The 24,984-nt window shown below is 41.5% G+C and overlaps 6 protein-coding genes across 6 annotated transcripts; 3 read left to right on the top strand and 3 right to left on the bottom strand.

The window, feature by feature from the left end:
- Window positions 1–279: 279 nt before the first annotated feature.
- MELLADRAFT_85939 (uncharacterized protein) lies at window positions 280–1,899 on the top strand (the record flags this gene model as incomplete). The annotated part of the gene is made up of 5 exons (XM_007409611.1): window positions 280–327; window positions 381–1,049; window positions 1,120–1,182; window positions 1,296–1,347; window positions 1,439–1,899. The coding sequence occupies 5 exons, from the start codon at window positions 280–282 to the stop codon at window positions 1,897–1,899; spliced, it is 1,293 nt and encodes a 430-aa protein (XP_007409673.1).
- A 1,238-nt stretch (window positions 1,900–3,137) lies between these two features.
- Window positions 3,138–5,707, bottom strand: MELLADRAFT_77651 (uncharacterized protein; the record flags this gene model as incomplete). Its single annotated transcript, XM_007409431.1, has 6 exons — window positions 3,138–3,575; window positions 3,641–3,782; window positions 3,871–4,310; window positions 4,392–4,580; window positions 4,650–5,502; window positions 5,524–5,707. The coding sequence occupies 6 exons, from the start codon at window positions 5,604–5,606 to the stop codon at window positions 3,372–3,374; spliced, it is 1,911 nt and encodes a 636-aa protein (XP_007409493.1).
- Window positions 5,708–8,033: 2,326 nt separating this feature from the next.
- Window positions 8,034–9,011, top strand: MELLADRAFT_85937 (uncharacterized protein; the record flags this gene model as incomplete). Its single annotated transcript, XM_007409612.1, has 4 exons — window positions 8,034–8,355; window positions 8,439–8,647; window positions 8,710–8,822; window positions 8,897–9,011. 4 exons carry the CDS (start codon window positions 8,034–8,036, stop codon window positions 9,009–9,011), a joined length of 759 nt encoding a protein of 252 aa, XP_007409674.1.
- Window positions 9,012–10,192: 1,181 nt separating this feature from the next.
- On the bottom strand, window positions 10,193–14,290 carry MELLADRAFT_85936 (uncharacterized protein; the record flags this gene model as incomplete). The annotated part of the gene is made up of 12 exons (XM_007409430.1): window positions 10,193–10,234; window positions 10,312–10,410; window positions 10,498–10,866; window positions 10,942–11,041; window positions 11,112–11,240; window positions 11,321–11,431; window positions 11,506–12,530; window positions 12,606–12,871; window positions 12,954–13,651; window positions 13,719–13,851; window positions 13,922–14,207; window positions 14,285–14,290. The coding sequence occupies 12 exons, from the start codon at window positions 14,288–14,290 to the stop codon at window positions 10,193–10,195; spliced, it is 3,264 nt and encodes a 1,087-aa protein (XP_007409492.1).
- Window positions 14,291–15,248: 958 nt separating this feature from the next.
- On the top strand, window positions 15,249–18,112 carry MELLADRAFT_106051 (uncharacterized protein; the record flags this gene model as incomplete). The annotated part of the gene is made up of 6 exons (XM_007409613.1): window positions 15,249–15,489; window positions 15,625–16,293; window positions 16,320–16,421; window positions 16,498–17,394; window positions 17,635–17,786; window positions 17,927–18,112. 6 exons carry the CDS (start codon window positions 15,249–15,251, stop codon window positions 18,110–18,112), a joined length of 2,247 nt encoding a protein of 748 aa, XP_007409675.1.
- A 1,018-nt stretch (window positions 18,113–19,130) lies between these two features.
- MELLADRAFT_55948 (uncharacterized protein) lies at window positions 19,131–20,276 on the bottom strand (the record flags this gene model as incomplete). The annotated part of the gene is made up of 4 exons (XM_007409429.1): window positions 19,131–19,312; window positions 19,526–19,595; window positions 19,697–19,729; window positions 19,806–20,276. 4 exons carry the CDS (start codon window positions 19,855–19,857, stop codon window positions 19,240–19,242), a joined length of 228 nt encoding a protein of 75 aa, XP_007409491.1.
- Between the last annotated feature and the right edge of the window lie 4,708 nt (window positions 20,277–24,984).

The raw sequence follows: 24,984 nt of genomic DNA, 5'->3' as shown, positions 1-24,984 counted from the left end.
CCATTCACAATCCTTTGTTTTCAATTGTCCAGGAAACTGTTTTGAGATATGAATTGTTGAATCTAAACTTCATCTTCTTGTTTGTCTTGCTATGATATTTTTTGACACGATATATGATCACCATCGACTTCGTTCCACATATATTCATTGATGGATGGATGTATTTTAATGTTGACTTCGGGTAAAAAAAATATCTCGACCTGCTATCTCCACATACTGCCCCACCAGATACCACGAATCCCTCTTCATCTTCCTCTGCTACCCCGCAGGATCATTCAAATGGCCAAGGTGGCTCTTCCACCACCCCTGATGGTTCATCGACACAAGGTGATTTATTTAACCCTTACGTTCCAATTCTTGAACCCTATCTGACATTCCAGATCTTGCAAACATCTTCCACCATGGCAGTTACTCCAGCTCAAAATGATAAGCCGACATCAACTAGTAATACTAACACTACCCCAGATGATAACAACAAGTCTTCCACAAATATGACTACGACACCAGCGACTTCGCCATCCAATACTGGATCCACCTCTCATTCAGACACAACAAAGACAAACGGCACCATTGCCTCATCGGCACCAGCGTCGAATGCACCCTCTTCCAACACAACTACCTCGGCTACTCCAGCCACTCCAGCTAATTCAAACAACACGACTACCCCAACTAACGTCACTACCTCTTCCACACCTGGAAACTCGAGCGCCTCATCACCCAATGCTACTACATCTTCCTCTTCCGATAATAAGGATAATAAGACAATTTCGGATAACACTTTCCCAGTAAACAGCACTATTTTATTTGGTAATGCGACTAATACGTCTTTGGATTCTACCAACAGAGCCGCCATTGGCTCTAATTCCATCTCCTCAAACACACCAACTACCACGGACTCGAATGTGGGCGGTGCGATGGCTACTGCGAGTGGTCCTGTTAGACCCTTTGCTCCTAACAGTGCAAATCTTGCTTCAAGCGGCTCATCATCCCACTCTGGGCTAAAGATGTGGACTGCAATCATCGGGGGATCTGTGTTAGGAGGTCTAGTGGTGAGTTCAACCTCCTCACTGGAGTCTCAATCGAAATCGGTACACTGATCTAACTATAAATCTTTTTTAGTTGTTTGTTATGCTCTGGTATCTACTGACCTGGAAAATGCGAACTCGCAAGGATGTGTATCGGGTAGGTCATACTACCTCGGGTAGATCTGAACTATAAACCACAATCTCTGGTAGATGTGAGAGGCAAGAAACGGTGTTTGAACTGATTTTCCTCTCTTGCGTTTCGTTCCTCAGGACATGGAAGTAGATTTCGGACCTACCGCTCAAGACGCCACCTGGGGACCTGGTCAGTTTATTCAAGTCATCTTTCTTTCTTACCTTTTTGTAGTGAGAGGCTTACATAGAACTTCATGATTTGATCATCTTTTCATGTTCAGGCGCAGACCAGGCGTTCCCTGCCCAATTCCCTACTTTAGCTTCTTCGACCTCTGGATCCCTTTCATCATCACGCCAGCTTCAAGGATTTGAAAGCCCAGTCGATCAGCGCGCTGGATCAAGAAAAGACTCTGTAGGAGCCTTGACTCGATCTGATACGAACGGAAGTCAACCATGGCATTCAGCCGAATATGGAGGATTAGAAGGACCTTTACCACCACCACCACTCATGCATCATAATAATGAAGTCGCAGGATTCAATCGAGGAGCAGTAGGATGGGATCCTACACATGAAAGATGGAATTCGGAAGAATATGATCCTAATAATCCGAATCATGGTGCTTTTGATCATGTTCCACCACAACAAGTTGGGATCAGACATCATGCTTCCTACAATTCGTTTGAAGAGATGAGAGAACATCAACCTTATAACGCGAGAGGTGGGAGTAGGTTTGCAGAGTGATGAAGTGATCGGTTAGGTGATCATCAAGTCAAAGGTTCTTTTTGCTCCGACTCTTTCTCTTTGCAAGCTTGAGTTGATCATGGACAACGAATATTTGATTTCGAATTTTGAAAGATTTGTTTTTCCTTGGAGTTTTTGTTCCCCCCGCCCCCCGCCCTCCTCCTCCCTTCTTTTAAGCCTTTACTGGGTATTATTTTGAAAAAAAAAAGATTCGTCTTCATTCATTTTTTCTTTCATCCTTTTTTTTTGATGAGATTGACAAGCGTCTTTCATTTTGCAATTTTGTGTCATGCACAGTAACTTTCAATTTTTTTTTTTGGTTTGGTTTGTGTTTTTGATTTTTGTACTGCTGGTAGTCAACACACCACTCGTAATTTTTTTTTTCATCTTTCTAACATACACAAAATACCTAGATAAAACCATGATGAAAGAAACTTTTTTTTTGATTTTTTTGATTTTTTGATTTTTGTTTTCTTGACACTGGATGTCTTTTTAAAGATTAAACACTTTTTGTTTGTCACTCTTTTGAAAAACTTTCATTTTTTCTTTTGGATTTTAAAATGCTAGATACATACATACATATATATATATAAGATTTTGCTTGTACCTTCGTTTGAGAATTTTTGGATTTCGCTTTGAGATCTTTCTTTTGTATTTATTTTTCTTTCTTTATTAAGTTGATTGCCCTTAGACGGGCTTTTCATACAAGTTGAAAATGAAATTTATATGTCACAAGAGAGAGATGATGAGAATCGATGAAGAAGTGGTTATTTGGCTTGATCATACTTTTGTGTAATATATCGATGAATATGTGGCATTTTGTGGCATTCATTAAGCGTTCAGGGAGTAATTAAAGAGTGGTTGATCAGTTCATCCCACTGGATGCTTTCTCAGATAACAAGTTCAAATCATACAATTCTTTGTGATTGTACTCTACAAAACCAGAATCTTATCATGTATCACTATATTAAACATCAGAACTTGATATTGGATTATATCATACTGTTGGGTGACTTGAATGGGTGTTGAACTCGTCAAGCTTGGATTTGATGAATACATGACACAAGAGTGGTTGGATCTCTCTTTCAGATAAGCAGATGATTTATCTGATTCTTGATACATAGTAAGAATTCTACTCCTCTAGAATTTCTTCCAAAGTATATTATGCTTCAATATCAAGATGAGCAAGAAACGTGAATAAAAGAAGCCAATATGCAATCATACCAAGAGTGATGCTAAGAGAGGTTACTGCACATTTGTTGGATTGTTTTCCTGATACCAATGCTAGCAAGAGATTTGTATGATCCATTCTATATACATTCTCTAGTATCACTTGTTCAAGGGAATCTGATATTATACTTCTTCCAGGAATAAACAATTCCATTCAGACTTCAAGCAATCAAACAAAAAAAACAAAAAATCCTAAAAAAAAACTACAGGTCCCACAAAAATAAAAAACAAAAAACAAACTTTTAAATTCTAATTAAATCAACTCGACATCTTTCCCATATATTATGTTCAATAGCTTCAATCTCATCAGGTGATTCATTTCCTCTTAAAATCTCAGCTTCTAAATTCGTTTTCTCAGGTCCATGAATCGTAAATCTAGCATATGTACCTGTACCTTGTCCTTTACATAATTGACGTGGGTTTACAATCACTGTAGAATCGACGATCTGGTGAGAATCAAGTTATTAGTATATTTCTACAGATTTTAGAGTAGAGTCATTGGTTTTGGTACCTTTGCAAAAGCTGTGAAGCTTGTGGGCATGATTAAAATATCAGCGCCCACGGGATCGTATTTTATTAGCTCGTGATGCGTAACATCCAAGTTCACCTGGTCAATCCCAGCCCCCAAAGTGGCTGGAAATAGCGGATAGAAGCTAGATGATGATAATGCGTCAAACCATGATCAGTATCCATTGTCTTGCTACTTTCGTGAGGTGGAGGAAATGAGTAGATGTACGCCACCTTCGTTGCCTCATGACGTGCCGACATGCTCGAGAGATGATATCTCTAGCATTAGGATCGGGTCCTTCGTTGGACTCGCCATCGTCCTGAACAAGTGCCGGTTTGAAGAATTCTTCTTTTCGGATGGACATCAAGACATCTACATTATTGATACCGATCACTACTTCATTGATAGTGATTGTGATCGGATTGGGTAGGCATTTGATATCAGATGTTAAACCTAATGCCGGGTCTCTGAAATTGAGGGGAGACTGAGGATAAGCCGCGTGTGGAGCGATGATATCACGTAATGATGGAATCAAGTAGATCCTGGTTTGTGGTGAGGAAGTTCGGAGTTTGATGAGTCGAGTCGCAATCTTTTCTCGGAAGAGTGTACTGGGTGTATCATCGATATCTCCAGTCTTGATGAGTGGGTGGTTGGAATCAATAAATGGACCTAACTGCATACAAGAAGATTCGAGATGTCTGATTATTATTCATGAACAGGTCACGGTGTCATATCATCAAAAGTTTGTTCTGACCAAGATAACGAGGTCTAGGTGCTCCGTGGCCAGTTGTGTTAGCAGAGCATCAAGCGGTAGAAAGTCTAGATTGTCATCAGTCGTAAAAGGACCACACGCAATGGCAAATTTGATCGGTGTTTCTTCTACAGATGGTAAGTATTCAACCAGTTTTGTTGGAAGAGTCGTAGGAGGATCTACTGGTGGCATCTACGAATTTCAGCAAATTTCGTCATTTCATCAGAGGTGTACTTTGATATTCGAGGGGGGAAAGCTAACAGTCAGAATTTCTTGCACACTGAAGTAAGTGCCGCCGCCGTTTCGTCCTTTGACACCGATAATTGCTCCCGGAAACAAACCCACGCCTCCTTCACCAGATCCAACACCGTGTACCTTCAGGGCTTCATCCCATTTAAGCCAAACTCGTCTACCATAACCACCTAATCGGCTAGTTTCCAACCAACAAGCATTGTCGGAAACCTTTGTGTCTTGTGTTTCTGCACAGATCCTTCCAACTGCCCAGATATCTTCCTGACTAACAACGCTAGGATCGGACCATTCTTCAATGCCATGCCAATCAGCCAAAATGTTGCTAAAGTATTCAAGTTTTTGATCGAGGACATCTGATCGATCCGATAATTTCTCAAACATATAACGATAATTCCAATCGGATGTACTTGCAGCAGCTCCGAATTTGATAGGATGAGTGGAGGTTCGGCTAGTATTAGCCGACGCTGTTGGTAGAGGTAAATATGAATTTAATGAATCCATCACTTTGAAGGGCTCGGGTCTGGAGTTGAATGCTGCAGGACTATTTGGTTGACGTGGACTATCTAGCTTAGCGCGAATCGGTAGGTTTGGTTTCGAGGGCGTAACCCCATTGATAATCTCGGTTGGATGCCCTTTGCTCCGTGATGCAAATGGACTTGAGAAAATGTCACCCTCAATGTCTTCGCGTTTGACTGCAAGGGCTGATGATGGCCTCGAGTTAGATGAGTTCTTATTGAGACTAGCATTCTGGGGATTTCCTGTTCGACGAGGGGCTTTGGGAGTAGCAAAAATTCCGAATTCATCTAACCTATCGATTAGGAAATCGGGAACCAATATCAACAAACAGACCTTCAAGAAGTGTCTATAAATCTAGTGAACTAACCCAGATCCTTGGCCAGGATTCGGCTGCCTTTTCTTGATGGCAACAGACGAAGGTCCTGCCATATTTGAATCTTTAGAATTCATGTTAGAAATCGAATATGAAAGTGTCGAATGGCCAGAGGATATCTTGAAAAAGTGAAATCGATGAGATTGGTCGCGTTCAAGGTTCACGCGATGAAGTTCAGTGACTGACAACTGTCGGAGTAAGTCTAAACCTCTGAAGAACCATAAACCACTTCGTGCCCCGATCGTGGCAAAGCCATAGTGGCCCCGGGAACACTCCAGAGAGCTCCAAAGTCCAAGATCTTTGAAGGAAGCGCAGACTTTATTGATCAAGAAGTCTCTGATGACAACTTGCCTCACAATGTTATTGAGTAGGGGCCCGTTCGTATGTTCAGATACAGACTTTGATTTCTGAGCTGAAGATGCAGGTGAATGTGCTCGCCTTGATAGTTCCTGTATTTACTTTTCCAAAGATGCTTCATCAGTGTGACTATGAATTATATGTGGTCAGGCTTATATAACCTCACGCACCCATAGAGTGATCAATGATTTTTGATTAATCTTTTTGTCTTCCTTATCATTCAATGTGGACGCTATCTTGACAGAACCTAGATCCTCTCATAAGAGCTGATTGCCCTATTAATAAAAAGCACAATCACACGAAGCCATCCCTTGTGAAATGGTTGAGACTCCTTGAAGACTATGACATTCAATTATTTGAAAGGTCAGTCATTGCTGAAATTTGGGTCTGATCAGTTGAGAAGCAAATTGGGATGGTCTTGAGGTTGCGCGGTGTCTGCAAAGGAACCTTTGAATCAATAAACTAGTTATCAAGCTTCAACTCTTATAAGTTACACCTACAGCAGAAACAAACTACCCGTCATAAGTTATAACCCTTCAAAGCAATTAGCATAGTTTCAATTGGACACATTATCATTCCAAAACACGATGGAACATTGTACCAAGTCAAATGATCAGTGATTGCAGTTGGCATTTTATTGAGCACGCGTCTTCCTTTCTATCTAGTCTTCAGCCTAGCAATGAATGAAATAATAATCTTGGAGAGCTGGCTAGGATTTCAAAACTTCACAAACATACACGATTTTACTGCTGTCACTGACATCAACTGGAAGAATGAATTGAAAAGACGTGGAAATAGATCATCTCATAGGTTTCATGCTTCTTCGTACATTTTCCTCCATTTTTCCAATTGAAAGCTTTCAAGAAATCTTTGTGCAAGAAAACGCTTCTACTCAAAGAAATGATATGATGTCGACATTGTAATACATCGATTTTATGAATTTCCTTCTGATCAATTCTTGGTTCTAGTTTCATTTCTGCAACAGTCCAGCTTAGCTGACCTCCTTCTATACAAAAGGACTTGAAATTATTTATGGGGTACTCACCGTTACCCGCTCCAATGAGTTGCGATTTTCCAGACTTGTCACAACTCTTCCTCGGTGTCTCCTTGTAGAGCCTGAGGATCAAGTCGAGAGTAAGCCTGCGTGGTAGCGTTACCCTTGGCCCTGGTAGATTAGCGATTTCCCGTGGATAAGGCCAATAGGTGTGACTGTGGGACCCCGAGAAGTGCTAGACCTGAGTGGATCTTGCATCAAAGAACAAGAAACTCGGTTCCTACTTCCCCCGCCATCCCAAAACATGGAGTTGGCAGTGACCTACTTTTTCGAAAGGAAAAAGTCTTACGGTAACTCTATGGTAGATTGCCTGTTCCGGTCGTCTCACTGTGCTCAGCGAGTTGTGCCACATAGACTATGGTCTGATAACACAAAGCGATGAACTATCTATCTCTATACTTCAATCGACTGCTAGTGGCACAATGAGATGTTGATCAATGCCCACAAACAATAGACCGCATTGCAAAATTTCAACATCAATTCCACAAAATGAATGCCACGGTAGGATCTTTTCGCGTCAAGTGGCCAGTCTGACCTATTACATGGCTCTTGATAGTGTTCCAACGTGCCTGCTTACTATGATGCCGTGCATATCATCTCATTCGCTCTAAATTTTGGTCTAACAGGCACCACTTAGCGGCTCATGGAAGCAATGCGTTCACGAGACTTGACTCTACTCGGTGCTTCATTCAGGGCATTGCATTTCGAGAAGGCTGAAGTCGTGCAGTATACCACTGGTAAATTTTTGGAGTGGCAGCAGACAAGGGCGAACAATGAGAAATGTTGAGCTTCCAGAAATCATATAAAATCCCATCCTCAAATCCGTTTCTTCCTCTCTTTCTTCATTCTATCACAACATTCGAATATCCTAGACAACTACTATTAATCTTATAACTTTCTTAACTTTCTTTACGTGATTTCCGTATCATTTGTTTTAGTCAACATCACATCACATCCCTTCGTACTTTATTTTAAGTCTGTCACTCCAAGACAACACACTTTTCTTAAACACTATAACATTCATTAACTACGTCGATTCTCAACACTAGAGTCTCTTTTTAATATCCAACTTAGCCACTAGATTTTACTTACAATGTATACCTCTAAGATCGTTACCATTGCTGTGACTCTTTTCGCTTTTGCTATTCTTCCTACTCTTGCTGCACCTAGCCCACAACGTCCTGGTGCTTCTGCGATTCCTCAATCACCTGCTGCTGAATCCGGTCTCGCCAAGCCAGAAATTCAAGCTCATCATAATGTCAAGGCTAGCAAGACCACTGGACGAAAGCATGTTAGTCGTCGTAGCCCATTGCATCCTGATGTGATGATGGCTCGTCGAAACATTGGACCTTTAGCTACTGCTACTCAGCTTCTCAACGCTGCTTCAGCGATGAACGGTGATATGGACTCGATTCGTAAGTCTCCTTTATTCATGTGTCACTCCCTTTTTATTCACACTTTGACTAATCTTTCTGTGTGTTTGTGTTTTCTTTCAAAGATCGATCATTATCAAACTTACAGGCAAACAAAAATCTTGGGCAATCCACTGCTTTCCAGAAAGAAGTTTCCCGTAAACTTGCTCAATGGCAAAAACATGCCAACAACATTCCAACTTTGACCAACATCCATAATTCCCTCAGCTACTTTGGTAGAGATAAGGGTACAGCGAACTTGAACAAGAGTAATGAAATGGAGGTGACTTTGAAGGTTTGTTTTTTCTTTACTCATAGTTTATCAACATATACTAACGTCTTCATCCTATGTTTTAGAACACTGTTAACTCCATGAAATACTCGATGGCTGACCTCAACTTGATGGTCTATCAAGTTCCTGCCTTGGGTCCCACACTTGGACCCATCGTCTACCAGATCAAGTGTATCTTGTAAGTCTTCTCTATCATTTTCTCCAAATCTTGTCAATTTGATAACCTTTGCTCTCTTATTCTTTTTTATCTAGGGATGATATTCTTAATGGTTCAGAGAATACCGCGGATGTATTACTAAACAAGTTAGGACTTGGGAAATCATTAGATCTTTGCTCTTTAATGAGTAATATGTCGGAGTTTTGTTAGAAAAAATCTTTATGATTTCATTCTAACATTTATCTTTCTCCTTATCGTCTCTTTTGAATTCCCGTTTGTTTGACAGTTTTAGTTTTAATCAGTATTTGTTCTTGATTGGTTTTTTTGTTGTTGTTTTTGTTCGATGTTCCTTGGTTCTCTTTTCACATTCGTTCTTCGCTTTCTTTCATCAATATAATGCGTTTTTGCTTCTAAAGATTAAACATACAATCAGCGTCTGTTGGAGTCTCGAGCAGTCTGTCTCCACGCTGCCTAGAGAAAACATACTCCATGTACCGCGCTCTTCCCCCACCTAGCGTACGACCAGCTTATCAAGTCGAGGCGCACTAGCAGACACACCGGGTTCGATGACACCCACTGAAGTATGATGAACCGACGAAGGAATGTCAAGGTCCATGAGCACCTCCAATTTCCTAACGTAGGATGAGAGAAGTAATGATGCATAAAGGTACTGGCCGAGATGAGTAACATCGACTTTAACTTTGGTGTCATACCATGCACAATTATTTTTGCACAGGCCGGTCACGGTTTTAAAGTTTGAAAAGGTTGAGACTACACTAACTTAACAAAGTCCCTCTCGCACAAATGAGTACTAGGAAACTACATAGGTCCGACTTACCTGAACATAACTTGTGGAGAAGCAGCGAAACCTGAAAAAGAGATTTTACCTCTTATAACTCATCTCAAGAAGACATTTGATCTTTCGTAACCCTCAAAGGAGAGTTTCTTTAAAAAACCAAACCAAAGAAAATAAGAATCAACAATTTCAAAAACAAAAACATGTCAGCTAAGTTAAGAAGAGACTTTCAAATAAGAAAAAAATATCAGAAAAAAAACTCTTGATTTGATAATCATTCACTGAGCTACACAAATAAAATAATTTGAAACTCAAACTTTAAGACAAAACAAAAAAAACACATCAGTTAAAAAAGTGTTTACACTTCGAATCCTTATCATATATATATATATATCTCCTTGATAGAAATGTAATTTTTTAATAAGCTTTATATTTAAATTAACATGAAGATTTTGAAAAAAGAAAGAAATCAATCATCACTTGTTCATTTAATAAAGATAACTTTCATATTTCTTTCTCTTTTTCTCTATACAAACAATACACATGGGCACACAAACGATATTCATACCCACACACATACGTGAACGACTACACTTTATTGGGCCCATGGGGCAGTCCATGAAAAGCCTTCAAATTCCTATTTTGCGAAACGAGCCCCAAAGAAAATCAGTTAGCCTGCATTCTAGTTCGAAACGAAAGGAAGTAAAAACTTACTTTCTGATCCTCAGCTCTCAATTGACTATGAACAGGTGTTAATCTAGGACTTTCTTTGGTAAATTCTGAATCGAAATTCGATACATCCATCGGTCCATTCTATCATACACATACCCCAAAGAGTTTCTATCAGTATCTTTTATAAACAAAACACGAAACAGTCGAGACCCAAGGAAGAAAACTTACGACAGTAGGGAAATAAGGTGCAGGTACCCTCTTTCTGTACACATCTTCCCAAACCGTTTCCCTAAAGAAAGGATGAGCTTTGATCTCTTCTGCATCAGTAGGTCCTCCACCTAATCTTCTTAATGGATCTCTAGTTAATAATTTTTGTAAAATCGAAACTGAATCTCTTGGCATATGAATCGGATAAAGTGGTTCGTCTTCTAAAATCGCATCAAAAATTTCATCCTCATCATCTCCTCTAAATGGCGATTGTCCTAATAACATCTCATAGATCAACACCCCAAACGCCCACCAATCTACCGCTCTACCATATCTTTGTTCAAGTAAGATTTCAGGTGCCATGAACTCGGGTGTACCACAAAATGTGCTCTGTGATTCAGATGATGAAGTCAGCTTTAGACCTTAATTTGTCTTCACGGCAGTGGATAAGGAAAAAAACTCAACAGTCGTGTTCTGATACCACATCTCTTCTTTACACAGCCCATAATCAGCAACCTTGATATGGCCGTCAAGCGTCAAAAGGATATTGTCCAATTTCAAATCCCTATAGGCATCCACAATGCAATCGGTTTCAGGTTTCAGCCGTATTTGTCACTTTCTGAGAGCAAACTTACCGATAGATCACTCCATTTTGATGAAAATATTCCAATGCCAGCAAAACTTCAGCAGCGTAGAATTTAGCTCGTCTTGGAGTAAATTGCTCTCGTTGAATATGCAACATCAAATCTCCTCCACTAACATACCTGTTCAATCCAAGAGGGAAAAAACGACTGATTCAATATTCTTGACTTTTATTTGATTACAAAATGATATCAAACTCAACTCCATCACAAAATAAATTCTAGTCTCAGTTTGAAAACAAGAATGCAATCCAATCAAGAACGGATGTCGTTCGCGACTAGCCGTCAAAAAGACTCTCTTTTCGGATTTCGTACTATAGAAAGAATCTCGAAAAATCAACACTTTTGTCACTCCTCAAGTTTTTACTCACTGAAACTACAAACGCACCTTTCTACCTCATCGTTTTCAATGATAAAATCCTTTTTCAAGACTTTGATGGCCCATAACTGGCCTGATCTTTTTTCTTCAGCTAACATCACCTTTCCAAAGTTACCTTTACCTAAGACAGCCAAGAAGTTAAAGTCATCCAATCCGATTTTCCTCTGCGCTTTACTACCTGACCTAGATCTTGACGATGCTGGGGTGCTAATGATAGCCGTGCTGCTACCACTCGGGGTAATGGGAGAAGCGATGGATTTGGTAGGCGAAGACATTGGAGGTGAAGTGATGCGAGGATCATATCGATTTGACGTGGGTTGTTGTTGCGGCGATGTCATTTGTTGCGGCGAAGTATTTGCAGGCGGACCTTGGGATAGTCTTGGTTGTGGTTGAGGTGGCAAGGGACGCGAGGCGGGGCCTGAAGAAAGAGGTGGACCCGGTCCAAAGAGCCCAGGGGGTGGAGGCTCAGGCATTCGCATGGGTTCCATAGGGGTTGGCAATGGGCGAGACCCGGACGGCCGTTCTTGACCATCAGACTCTCCATAAGGAAGATGGATTGGGACAGGCGTATGGCCAGCCGAAAGGGGAGGTTGTATATTGGTTGAACTGACTCGTGAATGGTAATCGGTGCTCGGGGGCGTCGATAAAGGCGCGCCGAGCTGAACACGACCGAATTCTTGATGAAGTTTCTCAGCTGACTCAATTGTAGAGGTGGCTGATGGGCGATTAGGCGAGCCAATGTGATCTTGTTTCAAAGGCGAATGAGAGCTGAGTCGAGTGTGTTGTCTGGTCTTAGCGGTCTTGATTTCTTGTAAAAGTCTATTGGCCGTCTCCATCGACATTCCGCAAAAGTCGGGCACAAGATGGGCACAGTCGGCATGTGATGTCATGCTACACTCTGTACATCGGCGAGCATTCTTTCGTCCTAACGGTAGCAACATTCCACAATGGCAGCACCAAGCGGGGGTGATGGTAGTCATCGGCTCAAATCGATGAGGTATTCGATGGTTCAGCATCTTTTCTTCATCCTCGTCCTGTTATAAACCGTGTAGAGCAAGGATCAGTCTATTTGTCGATTTTTTACAAGTGTATCAAGAGAGGTGACTGACTGCATCTGCATTCGATTTGGAGATACATTTCGTGACCACCTTCGTGAAACAACGTTTGTGACAGAGATACTTGCAATCTGAACACTGCATGCCAGAAGCATTGTACAAAAGCTCCCCGCAGAGGGCACATCGTACAATCTGGTAGAATTGTTGAGCTATAAATTGATGGCCATTTTGTTCATGGACTTCTTCCTTTTTCTTTCGCACCGCACCTTGTCGTCCGAGACCTGCGGTCTCGTAGGGTCTTTTGCGGACGTTAGACTTGACTGCACGGTCAAAGGTCAAGGGCGTCAGTTTGCGGCTGAACAAGTCAGTGTTAGCCGAGTCTTAGAATATTAAAGTATTGACCAAAGTTGAGATTTAAGCCGATCGCGCCGGCCGGCTCAACCGCAAACCAGGCTTCAATTCCCTCTGACGAGTTTCCACCAGTGGGTATTCCGGGAGGCTGTGAACCGAGACTCGTGATCGGCGATCCAGAACTACCAGAGCCACCGATGGCCAGCTCGCCTGCGCTCCCCCCACCTCTAGAATTGACCCGCGCAGCCGTGACCCAGCCCGGACCGGATTCGTTACCAATCTTCTTGCGACGAAGCTCCTCGACTACATCATTGATACGGACCCAAAGTAATCCGATCGGAATGACCGAGTCTTGATTGGATGAGATGCGATCATAGATGATGATCTCAAGTTCGTTGGCCTTATCAACATGAATTTCAAACTCTTCGTGCCAGCGATCATTACGGACGGGATGAGTACGAGCACGGGGAGTGTCTTCGACCTTGACCACTACGACTGTTTCTGTCGTGCCTTTTTTGGAGGACAGGGGAGCATGGTCGAGGTCTCTAGCTGAAGTGATGGTGATTTGAAGGGCACCCGAGATGGGACGACGAGGATGTCCTTTGCGCTCTTCCGATTCTGCATCCTCATCTTCGATTCCAGTGACCTCTAAAGTCTTGTAACGCTTGAGTGCTTGACCAAGTAAGAGCATCTTCTGACTTGACTCGACACGCTTCCGTTCGGCTTCAGCACGACTCTTTTTATCACCCCTTGAAGCCAGAGAAGAGTGGATAAGCTTGGGAAAGAGGATGTCAAGAATATATGATTAAACTGAACTCAAGTTGATAAAGTTTGATCATCTTTTCGATTCCATTTTTATATTGACTTTCAACACAAATCTTGAACTCAAGCTGATGAAGCATTCGACCAATCTTAGCCGCCGTGAGGGGTGTGTCATATTTGATCAAATCTATGATTTGATGAGAGAAGATTAGTTTTCAAGAGGCAGAGAAATCAAAAAGATGAATACAGGCGCGTACCTAATGCAGTATAACGCTTGACCGACTTGGGAATAGGAGAAGCAAGTTGAAGGGAAGTGGAAGAAGTTGGCGTGGGTGCCGTCGGAGATTGTTCGGAAGGAGATTCTAATTCTTGAATGGACTGTTGATAGAAACTGATAGTCTTTTCACTATCTCGGATTTTTGAGTCGCATGATCGAATGATGTCCTGATTCGACGTAGCAGTGCGCATCACTTGGAATCCATGAATGATCTTACGTTCCTTTGAGATTCGAGACTGAAGGTCTTGAATCTTTTGTTGATTTGACTGTGAGGTAAGGACAGATACGGATTAAGGTAAGCAATGCATTCAAGACGGTGACCAAAAATCGAAAAGAAGCTAACCGCCATGATGGTAAGATAGATACAATGATCGAGTTCTCTTTCTTACTATCTATTGCCAAATTATTTTATCAAGCTTGGTACGGTTTCTTCTTTTTGTTGATGATGACGGTGTTTGTTCTTGTTCACCGTTGGCTGTGTTGAAGGTTAAGACCATGAACTGTCACTCGAAATGAGATGACCAGAGATTAACACAAACTGTATTTGACCGCTTTCACCTGTGACTTCTCTGTGATAGGCCCAACATAGCTTAATACCGACAAAGGAAATAAATTGATCAGTCCATCACTTTTAGATAATCTCAAGCATTCGAGTAAATTTTCAGTAAATTTTCTGTACGTAGGTGTTCGGTACAGTATCAATCGGTACAGAACTGTCGAAATCCACTATCGTTGGAAAGAAAGTGCCTCGGTACAGTACCAAATGGTGAGAACAATGGTTTCCCCGCAGATACCGAATCGGTAGAGGTCCAGTAAATTTGCTGGACCTCTACAGAATTTTGACCGATTCGGTGGATACCGAATCGTGTTTTAGACACGATTGGGGAATTTAAGGGTCGGTACAGTAAAATTTACCGTACCGAAGCCCTTTACCGAGACGATAGGAGATGCTCTTAGATAATCTCAAGCATCTCCACAAGAGCTTTTGAAAATGTGGCCTGACCTGAAATCAGATCCAGAATACATGTGAAGCACAAATACATTTTGGTTCAACAAACCTCTCTTTGTAGTGCAAGCAGGGTTGTTTGACACCTCTTGAGTCCTAGAGCTCTCCCAATGCCAACAACACTTTTGACTTAATCCTACTCACATTTAGTCACTGCGCACAGGTCTGAGGAAAACATACGAAGTGGAAAGCGCAGAATCTACAGGGCAGTTCATATTGGAAGGATAGACTTGGGACATTCGAACTTCTGCAAACAAAATGACCCCGGCTGATCATGGGGCGAGAACAATGGCGTCCAAGAATGTCTGAACATGTTCATTTTGGTGAAGTGAATGTGATTTTGACATGGGGGATGATTGTTCTAATAATGACTCCTCGCTCCCGTGGTTCATCAGTCCTGGAACATGCATCCGATTTAATTTATTTTATATCCCCTGACGTTGCGGAAGGATATCATAGATGCGGGTTTCACTTTACAGGACCCAAGTTTGTAAGGGAGGTACGGGAGAGTTTCAAATGGTCTTCGCAAAATAGTTGTGTGGGTAAGCTGGACCACAAGAGATTCGCTCAGGAATTTTATCAACTTTTTTTGCTCGCTTTGGACCGAAAGCTTAGCTTTATAACTTATAGATCAGCTATGAACAAGATCATCTTATCATGGCGGTGTTGCTTGATAGTTTCTTGCTGTTTAGGCGCAATTACTCCATCAGAAAGACTGGTCGAAGGTGTGATTGAAGAGAATGATTTCAATTCGTTGGGAGCATCACACAACGAACGTTCAACACCGAACTTAATTCCTACAATGGAGAGCAACCGCATCGAAGAAGACGTCTATTGGACAGAAAGAAGGAATGTTATAAGACTTGCTCATGAAGGATACGAGGGAGACAAAAAATTCATGGATCAAAGAATCAACGCATTAAAGATATTTGCCCCATTAGCTGAAGATCTGGAATGTTATGTTCATCCAAAAGCTTCAGTCTCGGGACTTTCTCAACAACTGATTGGATTTTTCAATATTGGGAATAGAAAGAATGAGCTTTTACATATTGCCCATGAGGCTCAGAGATACCATTCAGGTATCAGCCCTTTAGCAAAAGAATTGAAACTAATGGTATATGACTATAAGATTGGGAATCCACTCTATACCCATGGTCTCGCACTTGATAAGATTATCATCACTTCACTTGAATACTTAGAGCGAGATAATTTAGAATTATATGAAAGACTGTGGATTTTGAGTGTCCTTCATATCCTTAAATCTTTCTTACCAAAAGGGCAGCTCGGAAGAGATCCAAACACAGGTTCTGTTTGCCGAGGAGGATTGGAGCTTTTTCTAACGGAAGGTATGTTACATTTTCTCATTATTCAGAATCTGGAATACGAGTGTTAATTTCAACTCCAGGACTTGACTTGAAGCCTAGGGTAAAAGGAATATCCAGTCGAGGGATAGACATATTCCCCGTAGATGAATGTGAGTTCACTTCCGTAGCTTTCATCTTGGCTGCCCATCAGACATCATGAGCTGATGCAGATGGATACGATCACAGCCATCACGGAAGCCCTCAAGCGAGTTGAGCTAATTGCGAACATCAGAAATTACCTTCAGGACTCTGAAAGGAACCAACAAACACCTACATTCATCAGGATACACAATGGATTACTTCAAAATAAGTCTTTGACCAAAGGAAGGATTCTTGAGTCATTGGCATTGCAAGCTATGCATCACTCAATTTCTAAGACTACTTCAGAAGGAGAAATCCAATGTTTGCATGCGATATTACAACATCTCAGAACTTTTTACCCAGTCACTAAGAAGTTTCTAATCACAGAAGCTCTGAAGCGCGTTGAGTTGATTGAGAAAATCAGAGATTACCTCCGTAAACCTACCATAAATAATCAATCATCGAGAATCATTGAAATATATGATAAATTGCTTCAAAACAGGTTTTTAACCGACGCAATAATTGTACATTCATTGACTATGAAATGTATACAGCACATGGTTTTTGGAACTACTCCAGATCAAGAGATACAATGTCTATATCACATATTGCAATATCTGAGAAGATTCTATCCAGCTGCAGATAATCTTGTGAAACCTTGGTTATCACGCAATAAGCGTTTTAAAGCAATCCATCATAGATTCCAGGCGCAAGCTGAATTACAGCCCCATATTCAAAACTACCTCAAGAAAGCAGATATGGACCCTTACATTGCAATCCTTCTTGGGCCTTTTACACACCACAATCTGGTCGACTTAGATTACATCAAAAGGTGTCTACATGCATGTCATCTCCATGACTATGAACTGAAAGAGTATAAATCAGGATTTCATGGTCTAGATGCTATAAGACAGCAGAAGTATTATGAAGATCAAGATTTTTTCATTGACATGATATATAAAGCAGGGTTTTACATCAAAGGACTCCAAGAGTATCTGAATAGTAAGGTGCAAAGAAATGGCAAGTCTCTTTAATTTCTGCAATACTGGTGTAAAATCCCATCTCCATAATGGAGTCAAATCAGTTGGCTCTATGGCTCCTCCATTCCTTGAAAACTTTACATCCTGATCTGTCATCCACAATGAAAGTGGAGCTGAGATAGAATAGAAAAACAATCAATTACATAGTTAGATGTCCAATTAATCTCTAATGGAGCACTGACTACTGATTTTCTTTTAGCAGGCAATGGACATTATGAATTTATATCAAAACTGTCACTTGAAATGGAAAAAGACAATTCTGATAAATGCCCCATCTGCTTTTCTGAATTCTTTGAGGGACAAAGAGTTGTCAAATTGACGTGCCGCCAAATGCTTCATGGGAATTGTATGGATGTAAGTGAATTAATCCGTAAATATTTTCATATCAATAATGGTCACAATTTGCTAATGTGTAGTTTTGTATCTAAATGTTCTCTGTCCTCGGGGGTTGTCCTTTGGAATATATCACCAGAGACTGGTATGCTCATCTACAGCTGACAAGGTCCGATGTCCCACATGTCGCAGGGGTATTACAATACCACTTTCTCAAAATCAGTTCACCTTCTGGGGGTCACTGGGACCCCCTGACCAGATTTTGTGATATTAAGATGCTCATATGTAGGAACAGGTTCCTCCCCAATGTTTACTTTGACGCATCAAAAACACAAGGCTTGCCTTAACATATTCCTATATTGATAATAGCAATCCAGGCTGTTCAGACTTGACAAAGCTTTTGTACTGTGCTGTGTAAGCCATATCAACACCCAAATCTGATGATGGAAGCTTACAGTCTAGATAACAAGGTGTAAACGGGCAATAATGATGGCTTATATTCATTCAAAATAAAGAGTGGTAAATTTATCTTTTGTGGTCCTTATTCCCAAGCTAGTTTCATTTGTCAATGATGATGGTTTGCCACCCCCAGCCTGTGCTGACCCAGCTATCTGCTAAAGTGAGAGTGTTTGCTTAAGCCCGGGTGACAGGTCAAAAGAGCCCTGCAAGAATTGGACTTGGGTCACCTCAGGCCACGCCGCATCAGCGACTGTGGCTGAAACTCTCTCAACCCCGGGGTTCGGACTTGTGTCAGATCCTTTGAACTCAGCGTGATCAGGTACATGAATGATGAACCGTGTTGTGCCAGGTTGTGCCAGTCATCATACATACTCAGATCGTCGCATGTTTGGGAGATAATTTGTGAACTTATTACATCCCTGATGTTGCTTACAAAGTGGGTCGTCGACGATGCTCGATCAGTGCCAGAAGGGTAATCGAATGGTTATCTGGAACGTGTATGTTTCTCGGATTCCTGAGGGAACACCAGAAAAATTTGGACTTCAAAATGCCATCAGCTACAGCAAGCAGGTGGAAGAACTGCCTTGATCTTCTCCCTAATAATCTCACTGACTCAGAATCCGAAGCGCGCCCTTCCGCACTGAACACATCTCATAAGTCGCGTGTGAGCGAACAAAATTGATGAAAGTAAGGTGGCGTCATGCGGCAGGAAAGAGCTTGACTCAGACCTCAAATTATGGACACTTTAAGCCACTCAAAGCTCAGCATCTATCAGCGCGCTCCCAAGAAGCGCGAACAAAGCGGAAATCAACAACTGACTTTCCCTCCCAACGCTTTGTCACCTGTTTACATATCTCGCCTGGAGGTCGGATGTTGCGCGACACACACACCTTGTTTTACTGTTTTATCGTCATACATTCGAAACACTATGGGCGTTATATGAGGAATGATTCATGAAACTGACAGTATTTGGCCCCCGGAGTTTTTGAAAATCTTCAGTTTCTCACACCAATTGTCATCCCCGTTTTGGGACCGAGATAATGTAGATGTTCGGCTCTATGCTACATCGTCCTTCCCGAAGGATATAAGTAAGGCTTCATCTTTGCGTCTCTCCTTCATCGCCAGAATCCTAAATATTAGCAAATAATTTTTCAACTCTTGACTATGGCTCGTTCTTTGGTCGCTTTTCTGATGTTTTTTATTGTACCACATGTCGCGAAGTAAGTACGAGCTGGTACGGCCCTCAATCTAATCACCGGCACTCAGGTGATCATACCAACATTTTTTTTGACTTCTTCAGGGCGGCTGAGCATTTAAGTAGGCCAAAAGTGGTGTACTCTAGCGTGGTAGTGTTCGGAGATTCATATTCAGGTGTGTGCCTATAAATTTGAGGCTTCTTCCTTTACCACGCCTTCTACTACCTCGGCATCGATCCTGCAGGATAACTTATCGTTGTCCGGAGTTCATTGCAGACGACGAACATCGGAAAACCGAGCCAGCTACAAGTAAGCACCCGAATAATCGCGCTCGAACTTATGAAACAGCCAGAACGCTGAGTTTTCCTTTGGTTACGCGCGTCAGATCCATACGCTGCTCTTGGCGCGAATTCTACCGGAATTCTATGGCCAAACATCCTGGTGAAGGAGATGTCTCAAAGACAACCCCCGAAGCTCTACGACTATTCATAGTAAGATATAACCTGAGCACGATCGAACGAAAATGGCTTTCAGGCTTCTAAATATCTTCATCGTCAAAATAGAGGTTCAGTATCCGGACTAAAGTTTTACTGCCATTTTTTCTTTTGAGTAGCAACGGAGCTCATGCGAATAAACACCTGACATATTTGGGGGTAGACATTCCTGATACTCGGGACGAAATTCAGGAATACCTTTCTGACCTTAAAGCTGGCCACATCGAAGGCGGTGAAGGGAGCTTACTGTATATCTGGTGGATTGGAATCAATCCGATTGACGCAATCTGGATCGATGCTTGTGACCCTGAGCCCAATGGGGGAAAAGGTGCTCGATATCCCACTGATCACCTCTTCTTGAATGCCACCGACCGAATTGACAAACAAGTCGCAGAAGTTCGGTCTCAAATGGAGGAACTTCGTGCAAATGTGGCTGCTAACATGTCAGGATTCCATTCACTGATATCACCCTTCTCAGTGCTCTAATCATTACACCTGAATTATCGATGATATTTGCTCGTATTGACAAAATGTATCCCCCACTATCCTCCCGATCAGGATACCTACAAGCTATATGGCCGTTACGGTCCCTAATGTTGATGTCGCTCCTCTACAACATCAATACGTACAGAAATGGGCAAATGGTGACAAAGAAATGGAACACGACTTGTTAAAGCTCCTCCAACTGCTCATAGAGCAATACAACAAAGTTGGTTATGCACGCTTCACTTACAGAATCTCTCATGGTAACAATGCTCTCCACAGTTTCTCAAACTTACATATCAGCTATTCTATATCACAGAAAATTAAAGAAGCAGTCCATTCACTTCAAATCGCGTACGGCGAGAGCAAAGGTTTTATCAGGACTTATGATATCGTTCCTCTCTGGAACTCAATCCTTCAAACCCCTAAACAGGTCAGCTTGAGATTCAAGCTACTAGTGTAGCTGAGGCATCACCCACACGCTTACTTACATTCACCCCAAATTATAGTACGGCATCAAGAATGTTACGGGAAGTTGCTTGGTTGGACAGGTTGTATGCCCTGAAGTTGACGATTATTTCTTCTGGGTATGTTTGCTCCATATATTACTCATCCCTTAAAATTGCCATACATCTTGTAACACTCATAATCTGAAATTGTTTATCCTACATCAGGATTATCTCCATTTAAGTCCTCGAGTTGAGGCCCTAATCTCGCACAATATATATAACTTCATTTCAAGTCAAAACTGAAGAACCTCTCGACATCGAAATGCTTCCTTTTAGAAGCAGTAGTACAATCGATTATCAAAAAAAATTGGGAGCGATCAACGTAATATCATGAGGACGGACAGGGAATAGATATGGGCACGGTTGGTGAAATTTAATGTTTTTTTTCTTGTAATTTTTACCACTTTAATGTTTGGAAATAGAGCCATGCAACAAGAGAGAAGAGACCGCGCACACCCAGAGGCCAGAGCCATCGAAGTATTCAGTTTAGCCTCAAAGGGAGATACCATCTGTTGAGAGTTCACAGGACAAGAAAGCCAATCAGATGTTGTTTCAGGGCTAGAGCATCAGAATGTGATATCTTCGTGGAAGTGTGTATCCCTAGGTAAGTTTACAGGGCTTGGAACTCGAGAGACTGACACATCCTTCAAATCAGTTCTTTTCTTCACGTCATTCACTCACTGTGGTTGTGGTTACTGGTGGAGCAGGTACAAATTGTTCTACCATTGCACCAATCTATGACCTATGACTACACTTGCCGTGAAACTCACACATACTACAGTAGGAGACGTGGTTCACAGTCCTTGAGAAAAATATTTGTGCCATCTCAAGGGGTCACGTAGGCGTCAAGTTTGGCATACATCTATGACAAGATTCCGTGAATGTAGGACCTGGAGGAAACATGGATAAGTAAAACTTACAAAGGAACTGAATGGAAAACGCTTTTAATAAGAGCAAACAGTGTTTGGGCAAAATCCCAAGGCATAATGCCTTAGGGTTATAATATTTTTCATAATAATCAACAGCCCCCTACGGGGTGTAAGCAGACAAAATGAAAAAACACCTGGCACAATAATGATGAACTAAACATAATGAGAATAATAGTGACAATGAAAATAACAAATAAATTTTTAGTATAATAATGGAATAAACTCAACTTTTTTAAAAAAGATCTGCAGTGTAAATTAACAAAGCACCTAAATAATTGGAAAGAGTAACATATTGAAATCAAAACTAGAAAGCTGAAATATGGGGAAGAGGAGGGAGGAATGCAAAAGACGATCAATTGGAAAAAATAGATGATTTTTTGACAATGGTGAACATAAATGGATAATGTCGGAAGTGGTAAACAGTGTGGTAAACCACAATCACATCATTTACGGGATACAAAGTAGAATCCGGCCACGTGCATGGCTTTGTGCCCAGATTTTTTTGGCAGTAAATTCGAATTCTGGGCCCGGACTTTTGTCCCTAAAATCAAAATTTACTGCCAAAATAATTCTGGGCACAAAGCTGGGCATGTGCCCGGATTCTACTTTGTATCCTGTAATTGACCACAGAACATGATAACCTGTAAAGTCTCAATCAATGTCAGTACAGTTACATGTGAAGAAGTCCAAATTATCCTGTTCCCTTTTGTTAAAAACAAGTTACCAACCACAAATAATTTCACCGGCATCCTAACAAGCTATCTGTTGACACACTGATCAAGCTCTACAACTAACTTAGTGGGTCACATCTCTTCATCAAGAGACACAATCCATTGTAGCAGAGCTCATTTGGGGTTGATGAGGACCTTCTTGTCTGGATGTTAATGAACTGTGCTCAAATACCCATCAATGTGAATGGGATGGTTGGTGGTTCCAACTAACTAAAAGAATAATGAGTGCCCCCTGTCAATTCCTCTGTTTCAATCAACCAGAGCCAGTGAGAAGATTGTGCAGTGGTGAAGCACAATATCACTTCCAGTTGGAATCAAAGATGTGAAAAACTGGTGATCCCAAAATCTTGTGTGACATCTTTGAGGTAGAATATGTGATTGAAAGCTTTGCAAAACTTTTGAAATTTCTTTGGAATTCACCTCATCTCCCGTCAAGCAAGCAAGCAATATATTAATCTTCTTAAATCCGGATTCACCCCCCAAAATCACTGAACCCTGCGTCAATTTGACAGGAATTCAGCATTTGGGCTGGTGAAACACCAGGATCTCTCCGCTTTTCACTTGAGGCTCACATAAGTGCAGCCGTGGGTAGCTTTGAACAATGCTGATTCAAACCATCAAATGACACCCTCTATTTACATTCTTTCATACACCTTATACTTGCTGCATCCTGTTCTAAATGACCACCCTGTGACTTTTCATCTTCCTTCTACATCACGATTCAGGGCCTTTAAATTTTAAGTAAAAATTAAAGTTGGTGAACCACCTTTAGAGGTGGTTCACCAATTTGTGATCTGCTAAGTTGTCTTAAAATTTATAAATCTCCACTGTGGCATCAGAAAAAAATCAGGCACAAAGGGCAAAAAAATACTTTTTTATCTTTTGGTTTCTTTTGGGTGTTCCTGGATCCTAACGGTTTTTGGTAAAAAAAAGTCAGTTTATCTGTCTTAATTGAGACCCGGCAAAACAAACCAATCATACTAGATAATTACATGATCAAACACGTCACAAGTATCTTGTGGTGCCTCAAAGATGTCTTTTTATTAAAAAAAATTGATGAAAAAAACCATTTCCTGACAAAAACAAGAGACATTAAAAAAAGAAAAAACAGCGCATTGGGAGACGGTGTACCTGAAAATACAAAGCCATAAAACCTAAATATAAGTGCGTTTGTAACTGCGCAATCAGGATTTTTAAGGATCTGACAACCCTAAAAAGGCTGATTGCGACTCTGCAAGCAGGTGGATCACAAGTCTTGACTTGAACTGCCCTATTGGTCAGGGATTGCTTTTTATAAACCCTACATGAGGACACGGACCATACTAAGGGTCCTGATACTGCCTTTGCGTTGAGCCTCTGCTACATTTAATGCAAGAGTCTGTCTTAAGTGAAAATGGATTGGGTGAAGTCCCAGGAAATGAAAACCACAAGACGACAACTCTGCCATGTCTAACAGCTTAGTCTACAAAGAGTGCAACAAGCCTAGCTTATCAAAACCAGACTCTTGCTACCGTTAAACTTTTGAGATACCAGTAATGGGCCTAGCGCAAGTAAAAGTGGGGGAGATCTCACAGGAAGTTTAGCTATGGCTTTTTTGCAGCCTACCTGTTGTTTGATACATCAGAGCATATGGCTGTGTAATAAAAAAAACATGTCCCCAAGTTAGGCAAATGCATTCTGGTGTTGAGCGGAAGTCAAGTGGAGTCCTGGACCTTTCAGAAACCTTCCAAGCATGGGTGCAAAAACGACTCTAACAATGTTTTGTAAGGCCGGTACGCTTAGCAAGCGGGCCCGCCTTTCCACAACTCCAAGCAAAGGGTGAAGCTCCTTTGCCCTGTTGTTTTGTGGTATCTGAGCAATGCCCAAGCACACTGGCGGTCAAGCAACACACTATGTATGTACCTTGTTAAATGTTTGGAGGAATTAATTTTCTTTATGATTGCTCAAAGTGCCTCCTGAGCCGTAGGGGCTATCAGGAATTGTAACTGCTTGTGCTCTGCTCTGGTGAAAACCCCTGTGAGCAAAAGGACACATACTCGCTGTCTAAAGTATCACAAGAGGACCCTGGAGAGCAGAGCGGATACCAATGAGTTGGAATACCTGCGCCAGCCAGACTATTTTTGGGTTTTCTCTCAAGCAGTCATTGAGGATATATGTAGTTTCCAAAACTTAAAGTTTGTCACACAGCCAGCATATTTGGCTCAGAGCCAAAAATCTGATGAGTCCTTGGATTTTGACTCCAAGTGAAGCACCATCCAAGGCAATGGCCAAGGCCAAAATTTGCCTTGGAATTATCCCTTGGGTTCCCTTTTCCTTGGGGGCGTCATCTGAGGCTTCCTTGGAAATTTGTCTCCGGGCCAAATATGCAGGCATGAGGGCTGATGTGAGCTTGGTTCTCAGTCAGAGAAATCTGTGAGA

This window comes from Melampsora larici-populina, assembly GCF_000204055.1.
Source record: "Melampsora larici-populina 98AG31 unplaced genomic scaffold MELLAscaffold_16, whole genome shotgun sequence".
NCBI lineage: Eukaryota > Fungi > Basidiomycota > Pucciniomycetes > Pucciniales > Melampsoraceae > Melampsora > Melampsora laricis-populina.
Note: the sequence above shows the minus strand (reverse complement) of the source record. Positions and strands in the feature narration are given on the sequence as shown.